Source organism: Macaca mulatta, chromosome 12, assembly GCF_049350105.2.
Source record: "Macaca mulatta isolate MMU2019108-1 chromosome 12, T2T-MMU8v2.0, whole genome shotgun sequence".
NCBI lineage: Eukaryota > Metazoa > Chordata > Mammalia > Primates > Cercopithecidae > Macaca > Macaca mulatta.
This window is the reverse complement of record NC_133417.1, coordinates 24029552-24055927: the sequence shown is the minus strand read 5'-3', so window position 1 is coordinate 24055927 and position 26376 is coordinate 24029552. Positions and strand designations below refer to the sequence as shown.

The 26376-nt window shown below is 44.7% G+C and overlaps 1 protein-coding gene across 2 annotated transcripts in view; it reads right to left on the bottom strand.

Moving 5' to 3' along the window:
- Nucleotides 1-23008, bottom strand: part of GPR39 (G protein-coupled receptor 39) — a 234831-nt gene extending 211823 nt beyond the window's left edge. The window contains exons 1-2 of one of the 2 annotated variants that reach the window (XM_077956878.1): nucleotides 22687-23008; nucleotides 21740-22542 (exon numbers count right to left, since the gene is read on the bottom strand). In XM_077956878.1, the coding sequence (XP_077813004.1) occupies nucleotides 21740-22469 (730 nt within the window). In that variant the 5' untranslated portion in view covers nucleotides 22470-22542; nucleotides 22687-23008. Of the gene's footprint in view, nucleotides 1-21739 lie in introns of both variants that reach the window. The other variant, XM_077956877.1, reaches the window with a different exon arrangement.
- Between the last annotated feature and the right edge of the window lie 3368 nt (nucleotides 23009-26376).

The window sequence follows — 26376 nt, the reverse complement described above, 5'->3', positions numbered from 1 at the left end:
TGGAAGCCAGGACATGAGTAATGGTGGCCTACTTTCCCCTTCTCTCCAGTGCTTGGGCCCTGTGTGCCCTCAGGGTGTGATAGAAGGGCCTGGAGAATGACTAAAGGATGATGCAGAACTAAGGAGGACCTTCAAATTGTAACAAGGATTGTATACTTTGAGACTTACGGTATTAGTTGATAAACTTTTTTTCTTTAAAGGGCCAGATAGTAAGTATTTTAGGTCTTATGGAACCACATAGTACTACCGCATATTTTTTTTTCTACAACACTCAAAAAAGTGTAAAAAAAAAAAAAAAAAAAAAGCAAAAAAAAAAAGCTTGCTGACATTACAGGTATCATGAGCTATATAGAAACAGGGCTTGCCCACATGTAATTTGCTAACCCCTGACCTGAGGGAATCAAGTGGTCGTCTGCCAGTGACCTCAAGCCAGTAGGGCATGTCAAACTCAGGAAAGCAGTGCACTGAGTGACTTGAGCCTGCAGTCCCAGCTACTTGGGAAGCTAAGACAGGAGGATCACTTGAGCCCAAGGGTTCAAGGCCAGCCTGGGCAACATAGCAAGATCCTGTCTCTAAAAACAAACAATAACAAAACCCCAATTTGTTATTGTGAAAGCACTCAGGATCCTCCTGTTGGAGTCAGAGCTACGACCTGATTATATATAAGCATGGTTCCTACATGAATGGTTGGACCTTGCATATCTGTTTCCATCTCTAAGTGACCCATGATCCTTCTGGTCAGGAACTGAAAATACCTGCTTCAGATTAAATGCTGCCTCCTCCAGGAAGGCTTCCATGATTGCTGCAACACCCCATCCCTTCCCTGAAACCCCAATGTTTATAGGTGTGCCAGACTCTTGGCACTACTGTTATGACAACATGACCTCTAACTACTAACCTGTTAGGAACACTTCATGGTTGACCAGTTTCACTAGTCAGGATTATATCACTCAGGCTGCAGATGCAGCCCCAGAGTTAGGCTCTCAGAGGTCAAGTATGTTGCCCAAGGTCACATTAGTAGGAGGAGCCATCTAGTTCCAAAATCTATGCTCCCTACATACAGCACTGGGAGACCCGCCCCTAATTCTTCCTTGACGTGTCGGCTTTCCTTCCCTGGTGCCTTGCCATTCCCTTGCAGTCAAGGAACATGTCTTATGCTTCTCTGTAGCCTCCCAGTCAGAGCTGGATACCTACAAGGCCCAACACATAATGTCTATTCAATAAATACCTGGGGTTAACTCAGAGCTGAAGCCCATGGAGGCTGGCTGAGAAGACCCCTAAAGACTATTACGACGCAAAGCAGAAGAGGAGAGTGGGGCAGCCTCTGCCCCCCAACCCACAGGCCCAGACATGACATGGAGCAGCTGCCTCAGGAGGTAGCACCGTGGGAGCAGAGCCAGGGCCTACACTTCACACATTCTGGTCTCCACTACCCTCCCCAGCCAATCACACACACTCCCTGCATGTCTCTTCTCAAATGCTTCCCCAGGAGCCTCTATGAAGGAGTATGGTGTCGTGCTAAGGCTTTCAAAATGGATGTCAGACTTCCTCATGATCATAAACTCAATTTACTGGTTTCAGATTGGCATTTTCATTAATGAAATGAACAGAGGAGAAAAGATGAAAAGGCACTTCACATTCAAAGGTAAGGATGGGTGAATATTGTTCAGTGAAACTTTTGTTTGCTCTGCCTGTGCAGGTAGGTGTGTGCACATGTGCATGTGTGTGTATTGTGTTGCAATATAAAAGTGTAAGCAACTCTAACACAGTGGTTAATACCGCAAGCTCTGTAGCCAACCTGCCTGGGTCAAATGCACCTCAGGTTCTTAATTGCTGTGTTACCTTAGGCAAGTTCCTTAAATGCTGTTTTTCAATTTGCTTAGCTCTAAAATAGGATAATTAACTGCACCTGCCTCATAGGGCCTTTGGGATAATTCAATGAATGAGTATACAAAAAGCTCTTAGAACACCTGGCACATAGCAAGTACATTTTTTAAAACATTAGTTAATATGATTAATACAATGATCCACCTAACCATGCTGCAGGATGAGGAGACACACTGCTGTTATCTTATTTGATTGATGGAAACTGAGGCAGAGAGAGTTGGACTGAGCAGAAGCACCAAGCCAGCACCAGCCTTTTCTGTCCCCACAAGGCAGCAAGCACTTACCACATCACTGAAATTCCTTCCAGCCAGGGTGGCTCTTCACTAAGCTGAATATAATTACAAATACTCCCTGCCTCTAGAATTTCCCAGCTCTGTGATGAAGATGGATGAGACATTGATCCAAAGTGCTGAGAGCACCTCACAGACAAGTGCGATATAAATTCCAAATGTTGTTTTAACGTTCTCATTATTATAATTAAAATGGGCAAATTCAGAGAACATGACTCCAGCTGCCTCGAGTTTTAATGGGCCTCACAAATGTGAATTCTGGAACAACTGGTTTCCACAGTGCCTTCATCTCAGATGGACTAGCATGACATAAGTCATGTCTAAGCAATCAACTGTTTACTTCACAGTGAAAGTCATCTTTCCCTCCCCGGGGCAGAGATTTTTGTGTTTTTGGAAATAAAGTTGAGCTTGATGACACTCTTCCAAAAATTCATTTTGATGTATCGATTGCCTCGGCCAATAATGCTTTGGCCTTACAGGTGTGTAAAGAAGGCATCAATGTGGTAATTTGTCAAAAGCTCCCACCTAGAATGGGCTGCCGAGGCCTGGAGCTGCTCTTGCCGTCTTCCAGTAACTTCTCACAGGATAAAGGTCAAAGGCAAACAATTTCAAAAGCACAGGGACCCGGGGGGCCTCAGGGCCTAAAACTCCTTTCTGGAATGAGCACACAGCTGGGGCCACCCGAGAGTCTTTCAGAGGCTCCTTATAGCCATCAGGAACTGCCCTTCCTGGGCAGACACTTTCGCTTTCTGAAAACGAACCTAAAACATTTTTCTATTTTATCAGACAATAACATAAAATGGAATGAAAAGCAAATTTCCATGCATCTTTACAACATAGAGGAAGCTTCACACACTTTCTATTCCTTGGAGTGCTTAAGTCTGGCACCCATATCCCCTTCATGTCTTATGTCTATGGCGACTTTCGAGACAAACTCCTCAAGTTTACCCCCTTCGAGCTTTACACGAGAATATATGTGGAGATCTGCTCAAAATGATACAAGTCAGTGGCCCGGCAATGACTAGAACCAAGTTCTCTTGAGTCCTCAACCAAAATTCTTCCTGTCATATCACAAGGTCACCATAGGAAACTACAGTTGACTCTTGAACAGTGCAGGCATTCGGGGTCTAACACACCCTTCCCTGCACAGTCAAAAATCTGCATGTAACCTTTGACTCCCCAAAGACTTAACTACTAATCACCTACTGTTGACTGGAAGCCTTACCAGTAACAGTTGATTAACACATATTTTGTAGGTTATATGTATTATATACTTACCATAAAGTGAGCCAGAGAAAGGGAAAGTTATTAAGACAATCATAGGGAAGAGAAACTATATTTCTGTTCACTAAGTGAAAGTGGATCATCATAAAGGTCTTTATCCTCATCATCTTCATGTTGAATAGGCTGAGGAGGATGAGGAAGGAGGGGTTGGTTCTGCTATCTCAGGGTTGGCAGAGGCAGAAGGGGTGAAGGAGGTGTGACGGGAGCAGGAGAGGCAGGCACACTTCGTACAACTTTACAGAAATACACCATAATTTCTGTCTTTTTTGCCTTTTGATTTCCCTAAAGATGTTTCCATATGGTACCAGCACTTCTTTCAACGTTTGCTTTACTTTCAGTGTATCATAGAATGATCCATGCAGCACAAGAAGTCAAAAAGAGTCTCGAATAATTAGAAACTTTGGCCAGATTGTCTAATGTTGTCAATTTGTTTCTGGCACTGCTTCTTTTATGTCGTCTTCATCATCATCTGGCGTTGATTTGGAAGCATTCATCTCCACGAAGTCATCTTCTGTTATTTCCTCTGGTGTGGCGTCTTAGCTCTTGTATGTCTCCAACACCCACATCTTGAAACCCTTCACCCTCCACCTTACTTTTTGCCATATCCACAATCTCTTTTATGATTTTCTGAATTGGCTCTATTGTAAATCCTGTGAAGACATGCACAACATCTGGACAGTTTTCTCCACCAGGAATTTATTGTTTTGGGCTTGGTGGCTTTCATGACATTTTCTGTAACAATGATGGCATCTTCAATAGTGTCATCCTTCCAGACTTGGGGTTTTCTTCCATAATGATGACAATGCTTTCCATAGAGTACCACGTGTAATGAGACTTAAAGGTCTGTATAGCCCCAATCTAGAGGCTGAATTAGAGATGTTCTGTTTGGGGGCAAAAAAAACAAATAGACCACTTCAACACCTTCAGTGTTGACCTCATGGGGTTCTCAGTGGCCAAGGGCACTGTCCAATATTAAAAGAATTTTAAAAGGCAGTTCCTCACTGGTAAGGTACTTCCTGACTTCAAGGACAAAGCATCAACATAACCAGTCCAGAAAAAGTGTTCTTATTGTCCAGGCCTTCTTGTTGTACAACCAAAAGACTTAGCAACTGCTGTTAATCTTTTCCCTTCAAGACTCAGGAGTTAGCAGTTTTATAAATAAAGGCAGTCCTGATTATAAACCCAACAGCATTTGAACAAAACAGTAGAGTTAGCCTATCCCTTCCTGCCTTAAATCTTGATGCTCACTTCTCTTTCTTACTAATAAATGTCCTTGATGGCATTTTTTTTTTCAGAATAGGGTACTCTCATCTGCATTAAATACCTCTCCAGGCAGATATCCTTTTTCCTCAATGATTTTCTTAATGGTGTACAGGAACTCATCTGCTGCCTCTTGATCATCAGAAGCTGCTTCTCCTGTTATCTCGTCATTTCTTAAGCCAAATGTCTTTCTAAAATTATTAAGCCATCCTTTGCTGATATTAAAGTCTCCAGCTTTAGGCCCTTCACCTTCATTTGGCTTTAAGTTGTCATATAATGACTTCACTTTTTCTTGAATCATGTTAGAGTCTACAGGTATGCCTTTCTTATAGCAATCCTGCACCAACATAAAAGCTGCATTTCCAATACAATATAAAAAAGTATTTTGCAAAAAGTGTGAGGTTGTCACGGCCTGCTGGCATAGCTGTAGTAACAGCAGGCATAACAACCTCACACTTTTTGCAAAATATTTTTCGCAAGTGATGGCTTCATGTATTTCCTTTTTTTTTTTTTTTTTAATGGTCCTTACACTGGATTCATTTATCTTGAAATGGAGGGCAACTGCAGTTGCAGACTTCAATGTACAGTACACGTCAAAATTCAGCTTTTTCTTCTGATATCATGACTTTACTTCTTGGGAGCACTTCCAACACCACTAGTGGCACTTCGTATGAGTCCCATGATGTTCGTCAAAGTTTATGGTATTTGCACTAAACATGACGAAATATATGTGAGAAGCCCAAGACATCATTTTTTACTGCAATATTTTACTGGAGAGATAACTGCTCACGCTGAGATGATTAACATCACACAGAGTTGCAAGTGGACACTAGGAACACTTAAGCTTACCTCGCTAGCAACAGGAGGTGGCTACAAAAAATTACTGTAGCTAATTTATATGCAGTTATGATTTAATACTGCATATTTACATTTGTTTATATTTCTCTCAACTGCAAATGGCACCATGTGCAATCTGTAAGTGTATGTGACTTTTGATAAATTTCAAGGTTTTATAAAAGATTTGTGTATATTTTATGATAGTAAATAATATAATAGACAAGAATCTACATATATTTTATGCATTCATGACATATCTTTTTCTTAACTTTTTGGCTTCTTCTAAGCTTTACCATTTGTTTACCATTTGTTTGTTCAAATTGTCGCAAATCTCCAAAATGTGTTATAATACATTTATTGGGAAAAAATCATGTATAAGAAGGCCCAAGCAGTTCAAACCCGTGTTGTTCAGGGGTCAAATGTACTTTTCAATGAGGACCTACCACACGCTAGGCACTGCACAGGAGGCCTCCATAAACTTCTCACCGCATGCTCAAATCAACCTTAGACCAGTTTATGTCTAATGCAGAGACAATAAAACTGAGGTCCTGAGTAATTTGCCAAGTCACACACACTAGTAGGTGACGGGAAGGAGACTGGAACATATACCTATGCACAGCACAGAGCCTCTCTGCAGGTGGGAAGACTATGCTCATGCACCACATTAAATTTTTGTACTTTCTGGTATCCCTTTGCTCCCTGCAGTAGGCTGAAAAATGTCCTCCAAGAATATCAGGTCCTAATCTCTGGATACAGTAAATGTCACTTTATAAGAAAAAGAATCTTGGCAGATGTGATTAAGCAAAGGATCTTGAGGTAGAGAAGTTATCCTGGATTATCAGAGTAGGCCCTAGATTTCATCAGATACATTCTCAGAAGAGGGAGGCAGAGGGAGATTTGACACACAGAGAGGATGATATGGTCTGAATTTTTGTGTCCTTCAAATTTGTATGTTGGAAACCTAGTCACTAATGTGATGGTATTAGGTGTGGCCTTTGGGAAGTGATTGCATCATGAGAGTACAGCCCTCATGGGGTTTGTGTCCTTATAAATGAGGTCCCAGAGAGCTGCCTTGCCCCTTCCACCATGTGAGGACACAGCGAGAAGTCAGCAGTTTGCAACCTGAAAGCTGGCCATCACCAGACACCCAATCTGCTAATACCTTGATCTTGGACTTCCCAGCCTCTAGAACCCTGAGAAATAATTTCTGTTGCTTATAAACCACCCAGTTTATGGTATTTCGCTATAGCAGCCCAAATGGGGCAAGACAGAGAAGAAGATGACTTGAAGACAGAGCAGGGAGAAATTTGAAGACCTTGGCCTTGGAGACTGGGATAACACAACCACAAGCCAAGGAACACCAGTAGTCACCGGCAACTGGAAGGGCAAAGGAGCAAATTCTCTCCTAAAGCCTCCAGAGGCTCTAAGGTCCTGCTGACACCTTGATTTTGGCCCAGAGAAACTTATTTTGGACTTCTGCCCTCCAGAACTGTGAGAAAATAAATGTCTACTGTTTTAAGCCATCAAGTGTGTAGTAATTTGTTACAGCAGCCACAGCAAGCTAATATACTCCCCATTTGCCACCATTCCCACCACTTAAGACACAGTACTCACATACTTAGGCCCTGCCCACTAAATGTGAAGTCTACACATGCTGCACCCCCTCCACATATTCTCAATACACATAGCTCACTGCCAAGTTCCATAGGGAAGGCTCACCTGGCGTATGGTGACTCCCATTCAAAAAAACATCACCAAGAGAAGTGAAGAGTCTCAGAAGCTGCCTTGGAGAGTAGCCTCCCGGCCTCTCAATTTGCAGGGAGAGAAAACAGTAACTGTCCTAGTGACAGAATGTGACTGACATAGAAATCAAAGATCAATCAGCATTCCAATGTGAAACTAATACATTTTACTAGTTTTTCTTTGTTAAATAAGTTTTTAAATTTCCAGAAGGCAATGAATGCACCTCCTATGTTTCCTATTTTCCATGGTCAATATGCTTGACATCAAAGGTAGGATCTTATATCTGAAACAAGGAGTCCTGGCTTAAGGCCAATATCATATTAAGACATAATTAGAAGATGCCCAATTCTAGAAATAGGTGTTGCATCTGATGCTGAAGCACAGCCAGAGATCTTCGTTTTCCAGGCCAAGGTTCAAATACAACCTGATTTCATGGTAATGAGAAGCCACAATCTGATACTTGGTCAGTGAGTGACCTGGGTGAGTGAGTGAGTCAGCTTACAAGGCAGGAGACATGCCCCAGGGATTTGGCACTAACCAGCTTCTGGCAGCAGTATTTCAGAAGCAGGAGGCTCTGCTGCTGAACCCTTCTCCCGACCCCTCTAAACTGCTCATGCACTAAGATGACCAGACCCCTGGGAAATATCACCCAGGACTCAGGCAGTGGGAAGAGGAAGTTCAGAGATACACAGAGAATGGAGTCTGGAGAAAGTCTGCATGGAACAAAGAAGAAACTCAACAATGTCAGAGCACGTCACTAAGCTTACTAAGGTCCCCGCAGGGGGTGTCTGTTGTTTCTGCTCCCTGGCTCTGTAACCCACTCTCCTGGGTAGAACATGGGTCTCCTTTGGGGACCACGCCTCTCAGCTGCATGCAGTCTTGATGGCACTGTCCATCACCTGCCCTCATCTCAGCCTCACAGGGGCTGGATGAGCAGCCCTAGCCAGTCCAACAAGGTTCTCATCCCTGGATGGAATGGCAACAAAGATGGGATGATGCCTGAACCTGATACCTTCTTGATGGTGGAGCCCAAGCTGGTGGTCCATGAATTTCTACTCCCTAGGTCTCTGATCAATCTTGTTCCTTAGCCTTTCCTTTGACTCAGTGGGCTACCCCCCATACTTCCAATAAAGTCCTTCTTACTTTGTTAAAGAAGAAGAATCCGGTTTGGTGGCCTCTAGTCCAAGAACCCTGGCACAGTTACTAAAGTCAAGGTCTCCCCAGCCACCCCCAGCCTGCCTTTCCAGCTCCCTCTTCTCCCATTCTCAACCCTGGCTACACATTGGAGTCACCTGCAGGCTTAAATAATGCCAACGTCCAGGGCTCCACTCACCAAAGGTTTTCATGTAAATAGACTGGAGTAGAGCATTGTTAATAGTTCCACAGGTGATTGTAATGTTTAGCAGGGTTGGTAACTACCACCCCTTCATGGCTAAACCTAACCACAAACCATCATCAAAACCCATGACCACTTCTACACCTGTGCCCCTCACACTGCCTCTCTCTGCCAGCAACATATACCTTGGCCACATCAATCTTTTTACACTCCTTCCTGCTAGTCCTCTCCTTAAAAGCCTTCCATGGCTCCCATGGCCTCCCATATATAGTCTGAATCCATTAGCCTAGCTATCAACTTCCTCTATATTTAACTCAGTCTACTTTTCAGTCTACATTCATCACTGCTACCTTCTAGATTTCCCTACTTCAGTCCGATCATTCTAGTACCTACTTTCTGGACATGCAGAGTTCTGCAGAGTTCTTAGGACAAACAATAGAGCCCATTCCAGTTTCATCCAGAAATGAGGCTATTAGTTATTTCACATAATCCCTAGGAGGGCCAGAGAATCACATCAGGTTATCCCACCAGAATGCACCAATGTAGAAGTGCAAACATCTGGTTTAGAATGCTGTCCTTAGCTTTTCTGTCTTTGCTCTCTCTAAAAGCCACTTTGTACTCTTTTAACTCCATTTGTCACACACTGGTTTTAACCCCAAAGAGAGTCCATGTGGCTACTGCTCCTTCCACCCTTCTCTTCCAAATAAGACTCTCATGCCAGTGCGCGTGACTGGCACAGCCCAGGCCACATGCTACACTCTGGCTACGAGGGATGCTGGGAAAGCAAGCTTCTGACCACTATCTCGAGGAAGCAGGACTCAAAAAGATGGAGATTTTCCAAACATAAAAAGCAGGCAAAAGCTGCTGGGTAGCCTAAAAGCAAGATAAATGTCCGCCAGACTTGGCATCGTAATTTCTTGCCTCCTCCACACTGACCATCCAAAACAAGTTTCCCTGCTGGAGAGTATTCTCTTTTGAGAGACTACAGAGCATTTTCTTTTGAGAGACTCACCCTCTGCTCGGGGAAAGAACATGGACTGTGAAACATGCCAGATCCCAGCTCTAATCTCAATGTTTGATGACCTCAGGCAGTTCTGCAAAGTGAGGATAACGATACCCTCATGCTAATGATACTATGAGGATTGAAGATAAAATATAAAGGCCGGCCCTTTGGCTGGCTGGCCCTAGAGCTCTGGCCAGCCCTGGCAGCAGAATCATAGAGCAGAAGGGGCAACAGGAAGAACCTGAACAACGGACCAAATGCCTCATTTTCTGGGCATCTCATAAGACCCTTGAATTTTGATACAACATGAGAAAGGGGAAACCCCAATCTAAGAGTAAAATTTTCACCACCTTCCAAATGAGGGCTTGGAGCCAGATTTAAGTTTCTTTTTAGAAATAATGCAACGTTTTTTATGCCTAAGTGTCATGGAGCAATTCCCACCTGTTACAACTACGTAAAAGTGATTGATAGCTCTTATCACAACTGGGGAGTTTAGTCCTTCCCAATTCACCCTTTTCTAGTATTGACATTAAATAATCCATGCTAAGTGTTGTAGATCAGTGCTTCTCATACCCTGATGTTAGGGCATAGGGATTCCAGGGGTCTCCTTAGGATGCAGATTACAATTCAACTAGTAGAGGTGTGGCCCAATACTCTGCCTTTTATGATTTCCCAGGTGATGCTGGTGCTGCGGGTCCCTGGACCATACTGTGAATATCGAGACTGTAACAAAATCTCTGGAGTGAAGCCCAGTTAGTCTATTAAAATTTCCGGCAGAAGGTTTAATAGAACTAGCTTACTTCGTAAACAGCCACAACCCAGACCCTGCCTCAAGCAGTACTTTTGGGCTTCTCCAAGGCTCTGCCTTTATACTTTGATGTCCCAATGAGACAAGTATTAGGCTCCTTGAGAGGAGGAACCAGCATTTTGATCTCTATGGTACAAATGATAATAAGCACAACTGAGGTTTCATAAATACTTGATGAATGAACAAATGAAATGTGAAGATGTGCTGGAATAATTAGAGAAGGGTAAAGTCAGTCCAGGCAGGCTTCTTGGAGGAAGTGAGTTTGTAAGAGATCCAATAATGAGGAAAACCCCAGGTCTAAGGAGAACAGCCAGTTCCTACAGAAGTTTTTTTCATCTTCTCTAGAGGGTATCTACAGCAAGCTTCAATCACCAAGGTGACTCATTTGTCACCCCTATCAAGGGTAAACTTGAACTTGAAAAACAGTAAAAACCCATCAGCTGTCTTTGAAATATGTTTTAAAAGTACAGCTTAAAAACCGAGTATGGTAGTGCACACCTGTAGTCCTAGCTACCAAGAGGCTAATGCAGGAGGATTGCTTGAGCCCAGGAGTTCAAGGCTGCAGTGCACTATAATCATGCCTGTGAATAGCCACTGTACTCCAGCCTGGGCAACATAGTGAGACTCCTTCCTATCCTCCTCTTCCAAATGTGACTGAAGAAAAAAAAAAGATGTAGCGGTTATTTCGATGTGATATTTAATCCTTCAGAATGGCAGCATATAGAAAGTAGACCCAAAAATATGCTAGAAATTTTATTTCTGCTGAGTATATCATGTCTCCAAAGAATTATATGTTTATTATATTACATACTCATGCAATATATAACTAATATAATATAATATAATATAATATAATATAATATATAAAGCCAAATAGAATAGTATAAAGTCAGGTCGCGTGCGATGGCTCACGCCTGTAATCCCAGCACTTTGGGAGGCTGAGGCAGGTGGATCACGAGGTCAGGAGATCGAGACATCCTGGCTAACACGGTGAAACACCGACTCTACTAAAAATACAAAAAAAAATTAGCTGGGCGAGGTGGCGGACACCTGTAGTCCCAGCTACTCGGGAGGCTGAGGCAGGAGAATGGCATGAACCCGGGAGGCAGAGCGTGCAGTGAGCCGAGATCCCGCCACTGCGCTCCAGCCTGGATGACAAAGCGAGACTCCTTCTCAAAAAAAAAAAAAAAAAAGAATATATAAAGTCAAATGACTTCATCTCTGGCCCAAGCACCCTGTGTAAAGTGTTTTGTTTCTAAAGCAGACTTTATCTTTTTCCTCTTCACTAGAGGAAGAGAATGGCTTCTCTCTGCAAGTTTAATGAGCTTCATCGCCCCCAGCTGGGCCTGCCCCCATTTCTGCATGCCGTTAGTTTCATGGACAGTTAGACATTGAACAAGTACAATGGCAACTTGATGTTGCAGCCTTGCCTCCCGATCTGTCTGTTAGGTACCAGTAACACCACTGCTCTCCAACTACCCAGCCACCTTTGAGGTGTGCAAAGCAGTGACCTGATTGTTAAACCCTCTGCTTTCCAGAATAGCGCTTACACTCAGTAAGTACAAACAAGACTTTTTGTCAAGTTTCTAAATCAGTAAAGGCTCTAAAATCAGGAAATGATAAAGTTTGTTAGCCCAAGACACTTCTCTTATTCAGACTTGCTTCAGCACCAGGGTTGGCTTCCTCCCTGACACACTTTTTCTATTGGAAGCCAAATGATGAGGGATACAGGCACCTTCCTTCTGGCGTGGAGGACTCTGAGAAGCAGTAGAGCTGCCCAGGCATCAGCTTATTCACCAAACCTTTATGCAGCACCTAGTCAGTGCCAGACTGTGAGGAAATAGAGCTACCAGAAGGATGGTAATTATAAGATCAATTCAATACTATTTTCCTTTTTGACTCTCAAGGCATCAGCATTCTAAAAATCAAGCCCACAAATGTTGAATTCTCCAAATGACAGTCTAAAAGTCCACTGAACATTCCATGGTATCCCGGATCTTGGTAAACTTCCGGATCACTCAGCACTGAGCAGGTGATCAATAAGTGGTTGGTGGATCTGTGAATGGCTGGGCCAAAGGCAGTTCTGGGAAGGTGAGACTTTTGAAAGGGAAGCTTCTGGAGATTGAATCTGTCTTGGAAGTTATAACTAAGGCAGGACATGTGTTTAACTGGGAGCTCCTTTAGTAGAGTTCAGTGAATCCTATAGTTTTTCTATTGGTACATAGTGAATTGTCAAAAATTTAGTGGCTTCAAATAACATCTATTTATTAGCAGATAATTCTGTAGATCAGAGATCCAGGCAAGGTATGCCTGGGTTCTCGAGGTGTAGGCCAGGCTGAGTTCTTTTCTAGAAGTTCTGGGGGGAAATTTACCTCTAAGCTTATTCAGGGCCCATTTTCTTGCTGGTGCTCAGCTCCTAGAACTTACCTATATTCTCTGCCAGCTCCCTCCATCTCCAAAGCCAGCAACAGATAATTTCTCCCTGGTCAAATGCCTCTCATGCTTTGACTCTCTTAGTTGTCCTGCCTCTGACCTCTAGACCCAGATTTAAAGGCTCATGTGACATGGTTAAACCCACACAGAAAATCTCCCTATTTTAAGGTCAACAGATTTGGGAACTTAATTACTTCCCTTCCTTGCAACACTAGATTAGTGTTTGATTGAATAACTGGGAGAAGATATGTATACCTTGGGGACCAGGCATTTTGGAGGCCATTTCAGAATTCTGCCTAGCACAGGGAAAGAAGGAAATGCAGGTAGAAGCAAGAGAGCTTCCTGAGGATCATAGTGAGGGTGCTTTTCCTCCATATCAGGAGCAGGAGCCTCTGTCAGAGAACTTCAATCCATCAATCTCTCAAGCCGTGCATGCCCACTGTGCCCCCAGCCCAGTAAGGAAGGTTGAAGATGTACAACAGTGCAGGGTCCCTGATCTTAGGGAGTTTCAATATAGTCAGGAGACATCATCTGTACCCCCTTCTGAAAAATGTCTAAGATGGCTCACCACGCATAGGAAGATCAGTGTAGGCTGGCGTAGTCCAGGAAGGCTTCACAGAAGAAGTGAGAGGCATTGAGATATATCATATGCAGAATGCTAGTGTAAGTGGTAAGAAGTTTTTTCATGGGAGATATATGAGTTGGTCGTAGCTGGAGATTGTCGTTGAAGAACGAATAGACCATTGAGCAATAGAGATGACAGGTGAGAGCTACTGTGACCTAGTTTCTCTCCCTACTGCCACCTCCTAAGCAGGACCTGAGCAACGTGGGGGCAGTTTGGGCCTCCGTGCTGGGAAAGTGGGAGTTGCTGAATGGAAGCCGTCATTCTCTGGCCATGGAGGGCCGTGGCAGCAGCGAGACTTGGGGAAACCAAGGGCCAGAGGTCTGCCTAACGGAAAGGAGAACTCACCAGTGCCAGCTGCTCTACCAGGACTGTGTGCCAATGAAGGGTTGTCTGTTTTTTTATTCTATAAACACAGCCAGGCCTGTACTTTGACCCAAATTGCAATGCAACAAATGCTGTCACTCTAGGGGCAGCACTAGAAATTCAACTGTGCTGTTTACTTCTTAAAGCCCTCCAATGGCTTCCAAGGATAAATTCCAAACCCCTTAGCTATGGTCTCATCTGGAACGGGCTGATCTAGTCCACTAGGCTGGGCTCATGATACATTAAAGGGAGAGGTATGAAGTTAGGCAATCCTTTTTCATCCTTCACAAAGTCTGGCTTTCAAGATAATTGCCCGGCTAAAGAGGTCAAGAATTGCATCCTCTGAACCCAGGATGGATCCGCAACAGCTTTGTCCCAGGCAGTATCTGCTTTTTCCTTCCCTGGGGTGATAAGTGTGGCTCACCCTTGAGAGAGATGGCTGCAAGTGGATGCAATTTAAGGTGGACATATAAACACATGGGTTTACTATTTTCAAAATGTCACCCCCACTGCATCCTCATTACCTTGAGGACCCCCTTGTTAACAAGTGGTGAAAGAGCCTGCTAAGATATAATGTTTAGCGTTGTATCATTGCATTTAACATCCTGTTCAACAGGGTTTAACAAGGACCATTCACCACCCTATGAAATCACTTTCATTTCCTGGTTACTTCCGGCAGGTATACATGGTTAAAGCTAACATTCAGGGTCTGATCAGCACAGAGTGTTCATTTGCTCAGGGGCAAGCAAATCTTAAATGTTTTCCATGATGGCTTGACTTCAGAGGCCTCAGAGAACTCATGACCCTTTGTAAGAGAGCACCTTTGGTTCAGATGAACCAGAACACTTTTGAGGAATGATAAACTTCCATACTCATGCATGCCCAAGGGAAAACAGAACATTGCTTCTCAATTCCAAGCTGAGGCTCATTCATTCATTTGTTCAGTCAACAAATATTCATTGACCACCTGTATGTGCTAGGCTGGAATGAGGTACAGTGTTGAGGGAAATTAGGGTGTGCTCCTGTCCTCAAGGAATTAGAAGACATTAATCAAGTAATTGAACAATTAAATGTCAAATGACAACTGCGAGTCTTGTTTTTTGGGAGGCTTAATGAAGTCAGGGAGAATGGGCCAGCTCCCCTGGGGAGATCTGAGAGAGCAGAAAGATATTAACCTGGGGAAGCGGATGGAACTGGGGAGCAGGTAGAGAGTAGAGTAAGACAGAAAAGCACTCCAGGCAGAGGAAACAGCTTGTACACAGGCAGCATGGGGGAAGAGGGCCAGTCATGGTCGCCTGAAGAACTTGAAGGGAACCCAGTGGAATCAGGCAGTTAAGGGGTGTTATAAACTGAACTGTGTCCCCTGGAAATTCACAAGTTGAAGGCCTAAGCCCCGCTGTGATTGTATTTGGAGATTGGGCCTTTGGGAGGTAATCTGGGTAAAATAAAGTTGTAAGGGTGGGGCCCTAATCTGACAAGACCAGCATCCTTATAAGAAGAGGAAGAGACACCTGGAGAACACATGCGCAGAGAAGGCCAGGTCAGGACACAATGAGAAGACAGCTATTTGCAAACCAAGGAGAAAGCCCTCAGAAGAAACCAACCCTGCTGCACCTTGATCTCAGACTTCTAGCTTCCAGAACTGTGGGAAGATAAATGTCTATGGTTCAAGGCGTCCGGTCTGTGGCATGTTGTTACCCTGGCCAGAGCAGATTAATACAAGGGGAGAACGGCACTTGATAGAATTGGAGAGGCAGCTGATATGAGGGCCTTATGTCAAGAGTTTTTGTCTGTAGTTGACATAAGAGCCATGGGAAACCACTGACTGGCTTTACTTTGCTGGGGTCAGAGTTGGGGGTGTCAACAAGATCCCAGTGGCTGCAGTGTGATCAGCCCAGACACAGACAAGAATAGATGGAGATTTTTCCAGTGATGATACCGTAGTCAAGGACCCTCACGCAGAGAGCAGGCTTGCTGGAAACAAAGTAGAAAGAGTAGCGTGGTAGGCAGAGCTCTTTGAGAGTGCTTGCAAAGGAAGGTGTCCACCAGAGGGCGGAGCCCAGGTGAGGCTGAACACCATTCATTCACAAGAATGAGCCGCACAAGGGATGACCAGTGCTCAGTAAATAGCCAAGACTAGAGGTGGAGAGTGAGTTGAGTGGTCCCAGGGCTGCAGCCTGGCAGGGGAAGTGTGCAGAGGGAAAAGGGATAGGAGTCGACAGTGTCCTCCAAATGGTGGACCGGGAATCTTGCCTTGTACAGCCAGAGGAGCTCCTTGACTCCCAGTTCAATATTCTTCCACTGTGGTGTCTCAACTTGCAAATGGCTCTTATTCTGAATGGTTTTAGCACTAATAAGCCAAATGCTTTGTGCAACTGAGGCCTCTGCTTTCTTATTACACTTCAGCATCCCCCAGGAGGCTGACAGATGAACAGGCATGCTAATCAGTGGGGACTGGGATTCCAGTCTCCCCTTCCTCGGAAACTATGCATCTCTCCAACAGAGAAATGAAATCTTTGAGACAGCCTAATTATAAAAATAACGCAGCATTATGATATTTGTCTGCCAGGCTGATCACAGGACACTTGCAATTTATGACAGCTATCACAAAGAGAAAAATAAACATAAAATATCATTATAGCCACATATACATCAATAAAGGGAAAAGGGAATAGAGGTGATAATCTGAATATTTGAGGCAAAACTTTTTTCTGAAATACTGAAACATTTGAGTCAAAATAATGTCTTACACTAAAAAAGTCACTAATTTAATTTTGAAGGTGTTTCCCTCAAAAACTGTGTTGACATATCCTTTTATATCAAATAAAAAGCCTTTGCCAAGAAAACTCATGATTAAAACATGATTGTAAGACCAGCATTTAACCTAGTGAAGAAAATAACTAAACCTAGTGAAGAAAATAACTAAAAATTCTCATGGGCACTTTCAAAGCATTTCAAGGCGTCCACTTCTGTGTAATACCAAATATACGGTAGAGTATAGGGATTGGTTTTTAAAGTAATTGTATTTTTGGTTATGGCCTACACACAGGGTACAGAATTTCATGAAGTCAATGAAAAAGAAGCTGAAGAAAAAGATGATTCAAATGCCGAGCCACTGACAGTCAAGGTTTGCTCGAATCAGACCAGATAATTATGAAAGAATAGAAAATTGACAAGGATAATGCAAGGATAGGTGCTTCCATGTGGGTGGTTTAAATAGCAAAGAATGAAGAGAGGCCCTTTTTATAATATTACTGAGAAAATGAAACACAAAGGTTATCAGATGGTTTTGTTACAAAGATTACGCCCTCAAGCCACATTGGATTCATTCTGAATAATCATTATAAGAATATATAGTTGTAACCATAACTTATATTTGTAACATACAAATAAATTTCTTTTCATAATTTTCACTTTCAAGTCCCAATGAGACCTCTTTTCACATGTTTTCAACCCCACTTTAAGGGAACCAACGAGTTCTTTTCAGGTAATGATTGTCCTCAGGTAAAGAGGACCCGCTGTCAATATCAGTCCCCTCTCCCCTCTCTTCTTTTTCTCCCCTGACCCTGTTTGGTTTGACCTCTAATTCTGTGGTCTAAAAACCCAGAGAATTCTAAGCTCCTTCTCTTTGCTTCTCCCTGAACCACACCACGAACATCTAAATGTATGTCAACCTGATTTTTAGAGTACTTCGTTACAGCAGCAACTCTTAACCTTTGTTCCATCCAAACACACATGATGAATAATGTCCATATTCAACATGAGCAACCCAAGTTGATGTGTAATGCCTGCCACTAGATGTAACTCCTCCCCTTTCCTTCTGACTCAGGAGAGCAAATCAGAATGCAAAAGAGTGTAATTATTCTAGAGTTACAAAGCTTCTATGATGTTTTTCTTTAATAACCTCATGATTGTAAAAATCTTTTTTCATAACTATAGTTGAAAGCCAATCACTGCCCTCTAGTTCTCTAGGAGGTAGTTGTAACTGAGTCCCAATCACTTGAAAGTTATTATACAAATTAAAACTATGTATTTTTAAAATTACTTTGTCATTCCACTTTGAGTGGGTGACACTTGACAGCAAGCCATGTGTGCAATAGATACACGCAAGTGTCCACAGAGCTGGATGCAATCTGCATTGAGAACAACTCCAAAGGAGACTTCAGAAAGAGAAGATGGGAGGTCTGCGGAAAGACTTGCTTGAAAGGAAACCTCATTTTGACCATCCTCATCATTGAAGAGACAGGACATATAATCAAATTATTAGTTCCTTTTCTCCAGAAGAGGCAGAAATCCAGACCAGCAACCTCTGTTCTGACATCGGAGAAATATTACCATGCCACACTGGCTATAACCTTGAAACAGGAACCAAGTCTAGTACTGATTTGTCACTGGGCTGAGAAGGGGCAAGACAAGACACTGCTGTTTCCAGGAATGTGCACTTTTGCATCATTTTTGTGTTCTCCTGTAAATTGCTTAGAGCTAGTAGGCATCCCAGCCTCTCTTTCTCTCCCAGAGTTCCCAATGTGCTTTCATTATTCACCAGCCGAGCACATTGCCTAGACTTGAGGCACAGTAGTGAAAGATGAAGAAAGGAAAATTATTATTTTTTACATGGGCTTCCTCATCTTGGGTAGATTTATGAATTTTGTTTCTGTCGTGCAGCAGTTAGCATTTTTAACGACGAGTGGGGAACAGTCTTGTTTTCTTTATTGCCTCAAGAGCTCCAAGGACTACTTGTGATATGTCACCATTTACATTTCACATCAAATTTAAAATATGTTTGAAATGAGCAAATATTTATTTTAATTTGATCCATCTGGGAAATGAAATACTAAAAAGACAGCTAAATTACTATATTAAATTCAGCGATTTGTAAACAATTTATATGTTCATTTGTTCTGGGTTAAAAATGCCCCAAAGCACAAGTTTTATGAAACTCACAAAGTAAATTGCATTGTATTAATCTGATGAATGCAGGCCATGATTTCTTCCTCTTCACTCCATTAATTTATTTCCTAACTTGAGTTAATTAGTGAGGTTCCTATTTTTAAAAGCTCTTTGAAATTCATTGGGAGAGGAGGACATTTGCGGGAACTGCTTTGAAAACCTACCACAGAGAAAATGGGCTAAATACAAACGGTAAATTCCCCCAGGACATTATCGCACATTGAGCACCTGATTGCCATTCAACCATCTTTATGCTGAGAACACAGTGGGTGATTAATATACAGTTGGTATAGGAAAGAAGGAAAGAGCTAGAAGGAAAGAATGAGAGCAGCAGCAAGAACAAACTCATTCCAGACAATTACTGATGGGATCTGACGATCTCCAAGATCCTATCCATCTCTAAATAAAAGTCTGCAGCATTCTGATTTTATGCTGCAAATGGAGACCGGCTTTAACTTGGAACACCCACTGCAGGAAGAACAGACCTCTACTCAGAGAAATACAGGAAACACGGAGATTGGTAAAATAGAGAGTAATGATAAATCAGTGATTTTCCCTTTGGTCAAAGGTAGCCTTAATTCCTAAGTTAGACTGGGAGGTAGTTGAAGACCACTTGCTAATGCTTGTCTACCCTCTAATTCTTATCCACTCAGGCCAGTCCCCTCCAATCAAAAAAAAGAAAGGAAATTTAATTAACTCACACTAAAGTGTAAATTACAGCTTACAGTTTAAGATACGCCTAAGGGAATGTTTACGGAGGAAGGGAGAACTAGCATTTCAACAAACATTCAAGCTTTAAGCAAATACAATGTCCATTCTTTCCTGTAATATTTTGAGTGGTAGCAGCCAGTGGGTGATAGACTGAGTTGGGTACCCTTCCCACGTCCCAAGATCATGTTACCTACTCCAACTTCCAGAACGGCTGGCCCTAAGAGGCAGCAGCCACCAGGCTCACCTATGCTTGTCAAAGTCCCGCCTTGTTTCATTTTCCTTTCACCGCATGCCTGTGAAAGTCAGACAGACACGTATTTCCCTGCCCTGAAAAGCACAGTGGGACTCTCGGAGCTGCACTTAGGTGATTCTGAACTAAGTCTTCTCTAAGTCTCAAATTCCTCCTCTAGAAGATGGAAATATTGGTCACCTGGCACAGCCCCTAATGCGGAGTAGCATCCAAATATTCTCATTTTGCACAGACACAGAGTAAAGTCAAGTCAGCTGGTCACCTGCCACAGCCCCTGCCACAGCTCTCAAAGCCCACTTCCCTGGGGGCACAAAGCAGGGACACCATCCACTTTATCCATGGCTGCCTCTGAGTACCTTGAAATTTATTAGGGCGATTATTTCAAATTGAATAAAGAGGGTTTAAAATTAGACCCTAAACTTTTAACAATTAGTGACACACTGGAAGCCAGAGGCTGGTCTGAGACAACACCCAGGTCTTTCCATCACTCTCCAAGTGCCTTCCAACTCTTTCTCATGTCTACCTCCTGTCCCTGGAACCTGCTGCCCAGTTGCCCACACCAAAACAAACAGCATCATGATTTATTCCTTTTCCTGATGCCACAGGGGACAGGGAAGAGGGAAGAAGGGAAACGTTTGTTAGAGCTATTCCTTCTTGACTCACACTCACACACCCACAATACACCCTTTTTATTGTTTCTGCTAAAAAGTATATTTTAAAACCCTTTGCTCACACACATTTCATGTGTCTCCATTAAAGCCTTGTCTCCCAGCGAGTAGGCCCCTTTTCTGAAGGCTCTGGGGTCAACAGACCTATGGGCTCTCTTTAAATAGACAAGGCCTCAACTTTAAATACTTGTATCACAACAAAAGTTTAGAAAGCAAGCCTAAGAATTGGGTCTGTGAGGAGACTATTCAAATCCTAGGAATCGGTGAAGCCAGATTTTCTGGATCAGATAAACAGGCTGTCCTGCCAAGTTGCTCTGGTCTGGTAAGGAGCAGACTCACTAGTGGCAGAAACACAAGCCCTGGGGAGTGCTGAGAGTTCCCACGTCTTAAGATTGGGTAGGAGAGGCTCCAAGGAATAAAATAGCAGCCGGAGAGTGTGTGTTGCTCACAGCCTGCTTTCTCCAAAGGAGGAGAAAAATGGGAACAAAAGTTTTTGTTTTTTTTTTTTTTTTTTTTTTTTTTTTTTTTTTTTTTTTTTTGAGACGGAGTCTCACTCTGTCGCCCAGGCTGGAGTGCAGTGGCCGGATCTCAGCTCACTGCAAGCTTCGCCTCCCGGGTTCACGCCATTCTCCTGCCTCAGCCTCCCGAGTAGCTGGGACTACAGGCGTCCGCCACATCGCCCGGCTAGTTTTTTTGTATTTTTTTTTTAGTAGAGACGGGGTTTCACCATGTTAGCCAGGATGGTCTCGATCTCCTGACCTCGTGATCCACCCGTCTCAGCCTCCCAAAGTGCTGGGATTACAGGCTTGAGCCACCGCGCCCGGCCAACAAAAGTTAATTGAACAAGAAAGCCTTCCCCCGATAAAAGAGCCAGATAAGACGGTTCCCTTTATCTCTGCAGAACTTGGTCTTTTGCAAAGGACTTTCACCTCTCCTGCATTACCTAATTTGTCCCTCATATTCTCTAGTATTATTGTTCCCATTTTACCAGAGATTTTTTTGTGACTTCCCAAAGGTCACAGCAGTGATGTTATGGAATACATCCAGACCTTCTGAATTCTGGTCTAGTGCCCTGTTAACCATAACCTACCATGAATTCCCAAAACAAAGAGAAGAAACACCCAGAGACCCAGAGCAATGCCCTCATTCTGCTACAAGACCCTTCCACTTCAGTGAACTGAAGTGTGCAATTCTAGGGCAAGCCTTCCCCTGGAGAGAGCCACAAACAGCGGCACGGGTCGGGGGAAAGGTTGGGAAGCTGCTCACGCGTTGCCCCCGGCCTGGGACTCACTCAGGAAGATGATGGTCTGCCTCCTGGCGGTCCTGCTCTCTTCGCTCTCGGACTTCCTCAGCTGCGGCGGCTGCGCGCCCCCGGCCAGCGTGCCCTTCTGGCTTTTCATTAGCACCTGCATCATGTTCCAGCACATGAAGGCTACGGAGAGCAGGACCACGAGGTAGACCACGAAGGCGCCGAAGATGCTGGACTGGAACACGGTCCAGCGGCTGGAGAGGTTGGTACAGATAGACATGTTGGAGGTCTCGGGCTGCTCATGGTGGCGGGTGCGGGAGCGGTTGCAAGTGAGACCCCAGTGGTTGGGCACTTTCACCAGGGGGTACTCAGTACCCATGGCAAACAGCAAGGGCAATGCCACCAGGGCGGAGGTGACCCAGACGAAGCCAATCAGCAGCTTCACCTGGCAAGGTCCCGACACAGCCTTGTACCTGAAGGGGTGACAGATGGCGATGTAGCGCTCAAAGCTGAGCGTCAGCACGTGCAGCAGCGTGGCGTAGCTGCAGGCCTCGAAGAGGAAAGTGTGCAGCTTGCAGGACAGGGTGTAGCTGGGCGTGGTCAGGGGGTTCCAGATGATGCTGTAGAACTCCATGGGCATGCCGATGAGGAACACTAAGATGTCCGAGCAAGCCAAACTCACCATGTGGTCCGTCACCTCCTTCTGCAAGTATCCTTTCTTCTGTAGCACCTGGGTGACCCGAATGGTGACGCTGTTCCCCAGAAGGCCCATCACGAAGATGACCAGGTACACCAGGATAAGGGTGACTTTGATCCAGGTGGCCACCTCGAACTCGGGGACATGACTGTGATCAATGACATGGGAGCAGTCACTGCCGGGGCTGCTGGGTGAAGCCATGAGAAAGAGCACCAGGCTACCAGGTCCAAAGACTTCCTCAACTTCCCTTTCTCCTCCCAGCAGAGCCCAGAGTTCTTGGCTGCAAACTCACCTGCGTGGGCGCACGACTTTATCTCACTCGAGTTCTCCTGCAGGTGCTTTCATGAAAACTTCCTGGAGCAGCCCAACCTGGGAGAGGCCCAGGAGGCGCCTGGGTGTTGGGGTTTGGGTGTATGTGGCGGGGGCGAGGTGGGGAGAGGGCGGAGGAAGAACGTTCTAAACTGGCTTGCTGGAAGTGAAACCAGCAGCCCCTGGCGCTAGCCTCTGCCCCTCTTCGCCTAGGGCGCGCTCTGCCTGGCAGCCCTCCCCTTCCTTTCCAGCTGTCGGCACAGGAGCGACCCGGTCCACCCGAGCTGCGGGAGGCGGGTTGGTCAGTGATTAATCATTAACCACAGCGGGTTGTGCTCAGCGGCCCCGCTGCAGACCCAGCCCAGCGGCGGGGTTTGACTCAGCACATAGGCACGGTCCCTGAAATCAGATCTTGGCTCCCGAGCTACTAGCGACCCACCCCCGCCCCACCCTCCGTCACCCAGGCGGCCGCGGCAGAGCCAGCAGCGGCGCTCCAACCCGAGGCTGTCCCAGGAGGTGAAGCCCCGGGGAAGCTGGCGAGCCCTCCCGAGCTGGGAGAAAGAAAAACTTCCCCTCGCCCGCCCTGCCCCCACGTCCACCGCTGCCCTGGGGGTCCCCTTCAAAGGCGGGGTCACGGCCCATTTGGGGATGGCTTGACCGGGGCGTCCCAGAGGAGCCAGCAAGCGCTCGCCTTCTCGGTGGGGCGTTTGCCAAGGACAGCTGGGCTCTGCGCTGCTTGTAGTCGCTGCTCCAGGAAGTCGGCCCCAAGCAGGTTTTCAGGATCCCCCACAGAAGCCCTGCCTTTCCCCAGAGCCTCCCGGTGTTCCGCGCAGGGCCCTGCCTCGCCTTCCCACGGAGGGACGCGAAGACCTCGGGGTCTATCCTTTCAGTTTCGCTCCAAGGTGCAGGCCGCTTTCCCGGCGGCGGGACGTCTTTTAATTGGGGACATGTATATGGATGAGGATGGCACTCCGCCAGGAAGCCCCAGGTGGGAAGCATGCCCTCCGGAGGCAGCTGTGCCGAGAACTTCGAGGACAGCGGGAGGAGGCTGAAGGCTCTGACAAGGCCATCATGTAAAAACAGCATTAAGGATCATGACCTTTTCCCTCGAATGGACCCATTTTCGTCTTTTAATTCCACAATCAGAGGAAATGGACAATGAAGGGCGAGGAAGGCTGCCTTATGCGTTGCAGGATGTTTAGCACCTACACACACACACCCATAGGGACAGCCAAATGTCTCCAGACATTGCTAAATGCCCCTTGCCAGGGAGTGGCAAAATCAAACAAAGTCAGAACCTCTGCCTGGAAGGAAGAACATGGATCCCCTTTATCTGTACATTCTAGGAGCCTAGCACAAGCCCGCGGGTCCTGCGCTGAGAACATCTCTAAATTAAACCAGTCGCCACAAAGATGCAATCATTTTAAGAAGCAATTCTGCTGCCTGGAGGACCTATGCTTCCCCAAGGCCATAAAAGAGTGAGGAAGAGCAAGGTCTTACTGAGATGTGGAATCTTAAAATAAAGTTAAATACATAGAAACAAAGACTAGAAAGGTGGTTACCAAGCCCGGGGAAGGAGAGGAAATGGGGACATGTAGGTCAAAGGACAAAATAAATACGTCTACAGATTTATCATACAGCCACAGGACAATAGTTAATAATGTTGCAACGTAGATTGCAAATTTGCAGAGTCCATTTTAGGTGCCACACACACAAAAAGGGGTCACTGTGGAAGGTGACAGACACGTTACTTTGCTTGACTGTAGTAATCATTTCACTTTGTATATCAAACCATCATGCTGCACACCTTAAGTATATACAATTTTTTTTGAAAATGGTTAGTGACAGACTTGGAAATTAATCCTGATCTGCCTGGCCCATGAGCTTGTACTCCTAATTCTGGGAATGCAGTAGGTGCTTAGGAAATTCATCCTGAATGGTGCATATAGAAACATGGGACTGTCTTTTTTTTTTTTTTTTTTTTTTTTTTTTTTTTTTTTTTTTGAGACGGAGTTTCGCTCTTTTTGCCCAGGCTGGAGTGCAATGGCGCCATCTCGGCTCACTGGCAATCTTCGCCTCCCACGTTCAAGTGATTCTCCTGCCTCAGCCTCCTGAGTAGCTGGGATTACAGGCATGCGCCACTACACCTGGCTAATTTTTTGTATTTTTGTAGAGACAGGGTTTCACCATGTTGGCCAGGCTGCTCTTGAACTCCTGACATCAGGCGATCTGCCCACCTTGGCTTCCCAAAGTGCTGGGATTACAGGTGCGCCTGTGCCTGGCCAGGACTGTTCTTTCTGCACACAACCCTGGAGCTATCGTCTGATGACCTCAATAATTATTTGATTTTAACATTGTCTAGGAAAAAAAAAGCTGTATGGCCACTGGATCTTTAAAATTAGCTTCATATGTGCCTTTCGTGTTTTCTCTTTCTCTGTTCTCTCTGTTAAATCACAAACTCCAAAGCCAAGATGTGTATCTTCTCCCTCTCTGACAGCTTGACATAGCACCCTAAATAATGTTTCGTGGGAGGCCTGGCCACTCGCGATGTGTGCTGCTTGACCTGCTTGTTGGCATTGCTGGAGAAACTCCTAACTCGTTTCCTCATTGGTGCACTATGTTCAGCTGAAGGACCTAGCTGGCCTCACAGGAGTAGCGTAATGGGGGTAAACATGGACTCCTGGGGCTTTTCTACCTGCAGATGAGGACTCTGAATCCACTCATCTGCAGAAGACCCTGGTTGTTTCTATCCCACAGGAAATTCATACTGAATGGCACACAGAGAAACACTGGCCTGTACTAGGATGTACCCACAGATTCCCCTGCCCTACACACACATACACACACACACACACTCTCTCACTCACGCATACATGCCTGCCCCTGTCCACTTCTTTCTTTTCAAAGCTGTAAATAAACTAGGAACCTCACCCTCAGCCCAGCCATAGAGCTTTCCTTGGAAATTCTCCTCTGACTCATTCTCTGAGCCCCTATAACATGTTGGGCACTTTCCCATAATTCATTTCTCTCAATCCTTACAATAGCGCAAGGTGGAGATTATTACCCCCATTTTACAGGTGGGGAAATTGAGGGTGGAGGATTAAGTGACCCACCAGAAAGGCCCAGACGCACCAAAAGCACATACCATGCTATTGCGCTCTCTCCCTGTGCCAGGACAAGACTGTGCCAGGCAGAACAGTGGCATTTTGGGGAGAGGTGTGTTTTTTTTCAGTCGTCAGCCTCAATGCTTCTCATATCCTTATCATATTGGATAATTCCAATTTGTTCTGCTCAGACAAGTTTTCCATTATTATCCGGTTCCTTTCATCAAATTCTTCTTTCCCAAAGAGTGAACACAGATTAGAAATGCATGGCCAAACAGTGAGAATCAACCTAATTAAAATTCACTCTTTACAGTAGAGATGGAAAAATACATTTTGAAAAAAGGTCCAGGAGAATTAAATTTTCATTTCACCTTTGCTTTTCCTAAGGCCAATTAAAAACGGTTTCATGTGCTCTCACTTGTTGATAACAGACTGGTATAGCACCTGGCCTTGGTCTGTGTAATCTAGAAGTTTTATTAGCATACTTTGTAGAGGAAAGAAAGAAAAGGAATGAAAAATGAGAGAAAAAAAATACTCTGGGTATCCTTTGATCTCAACACAACTCAGGG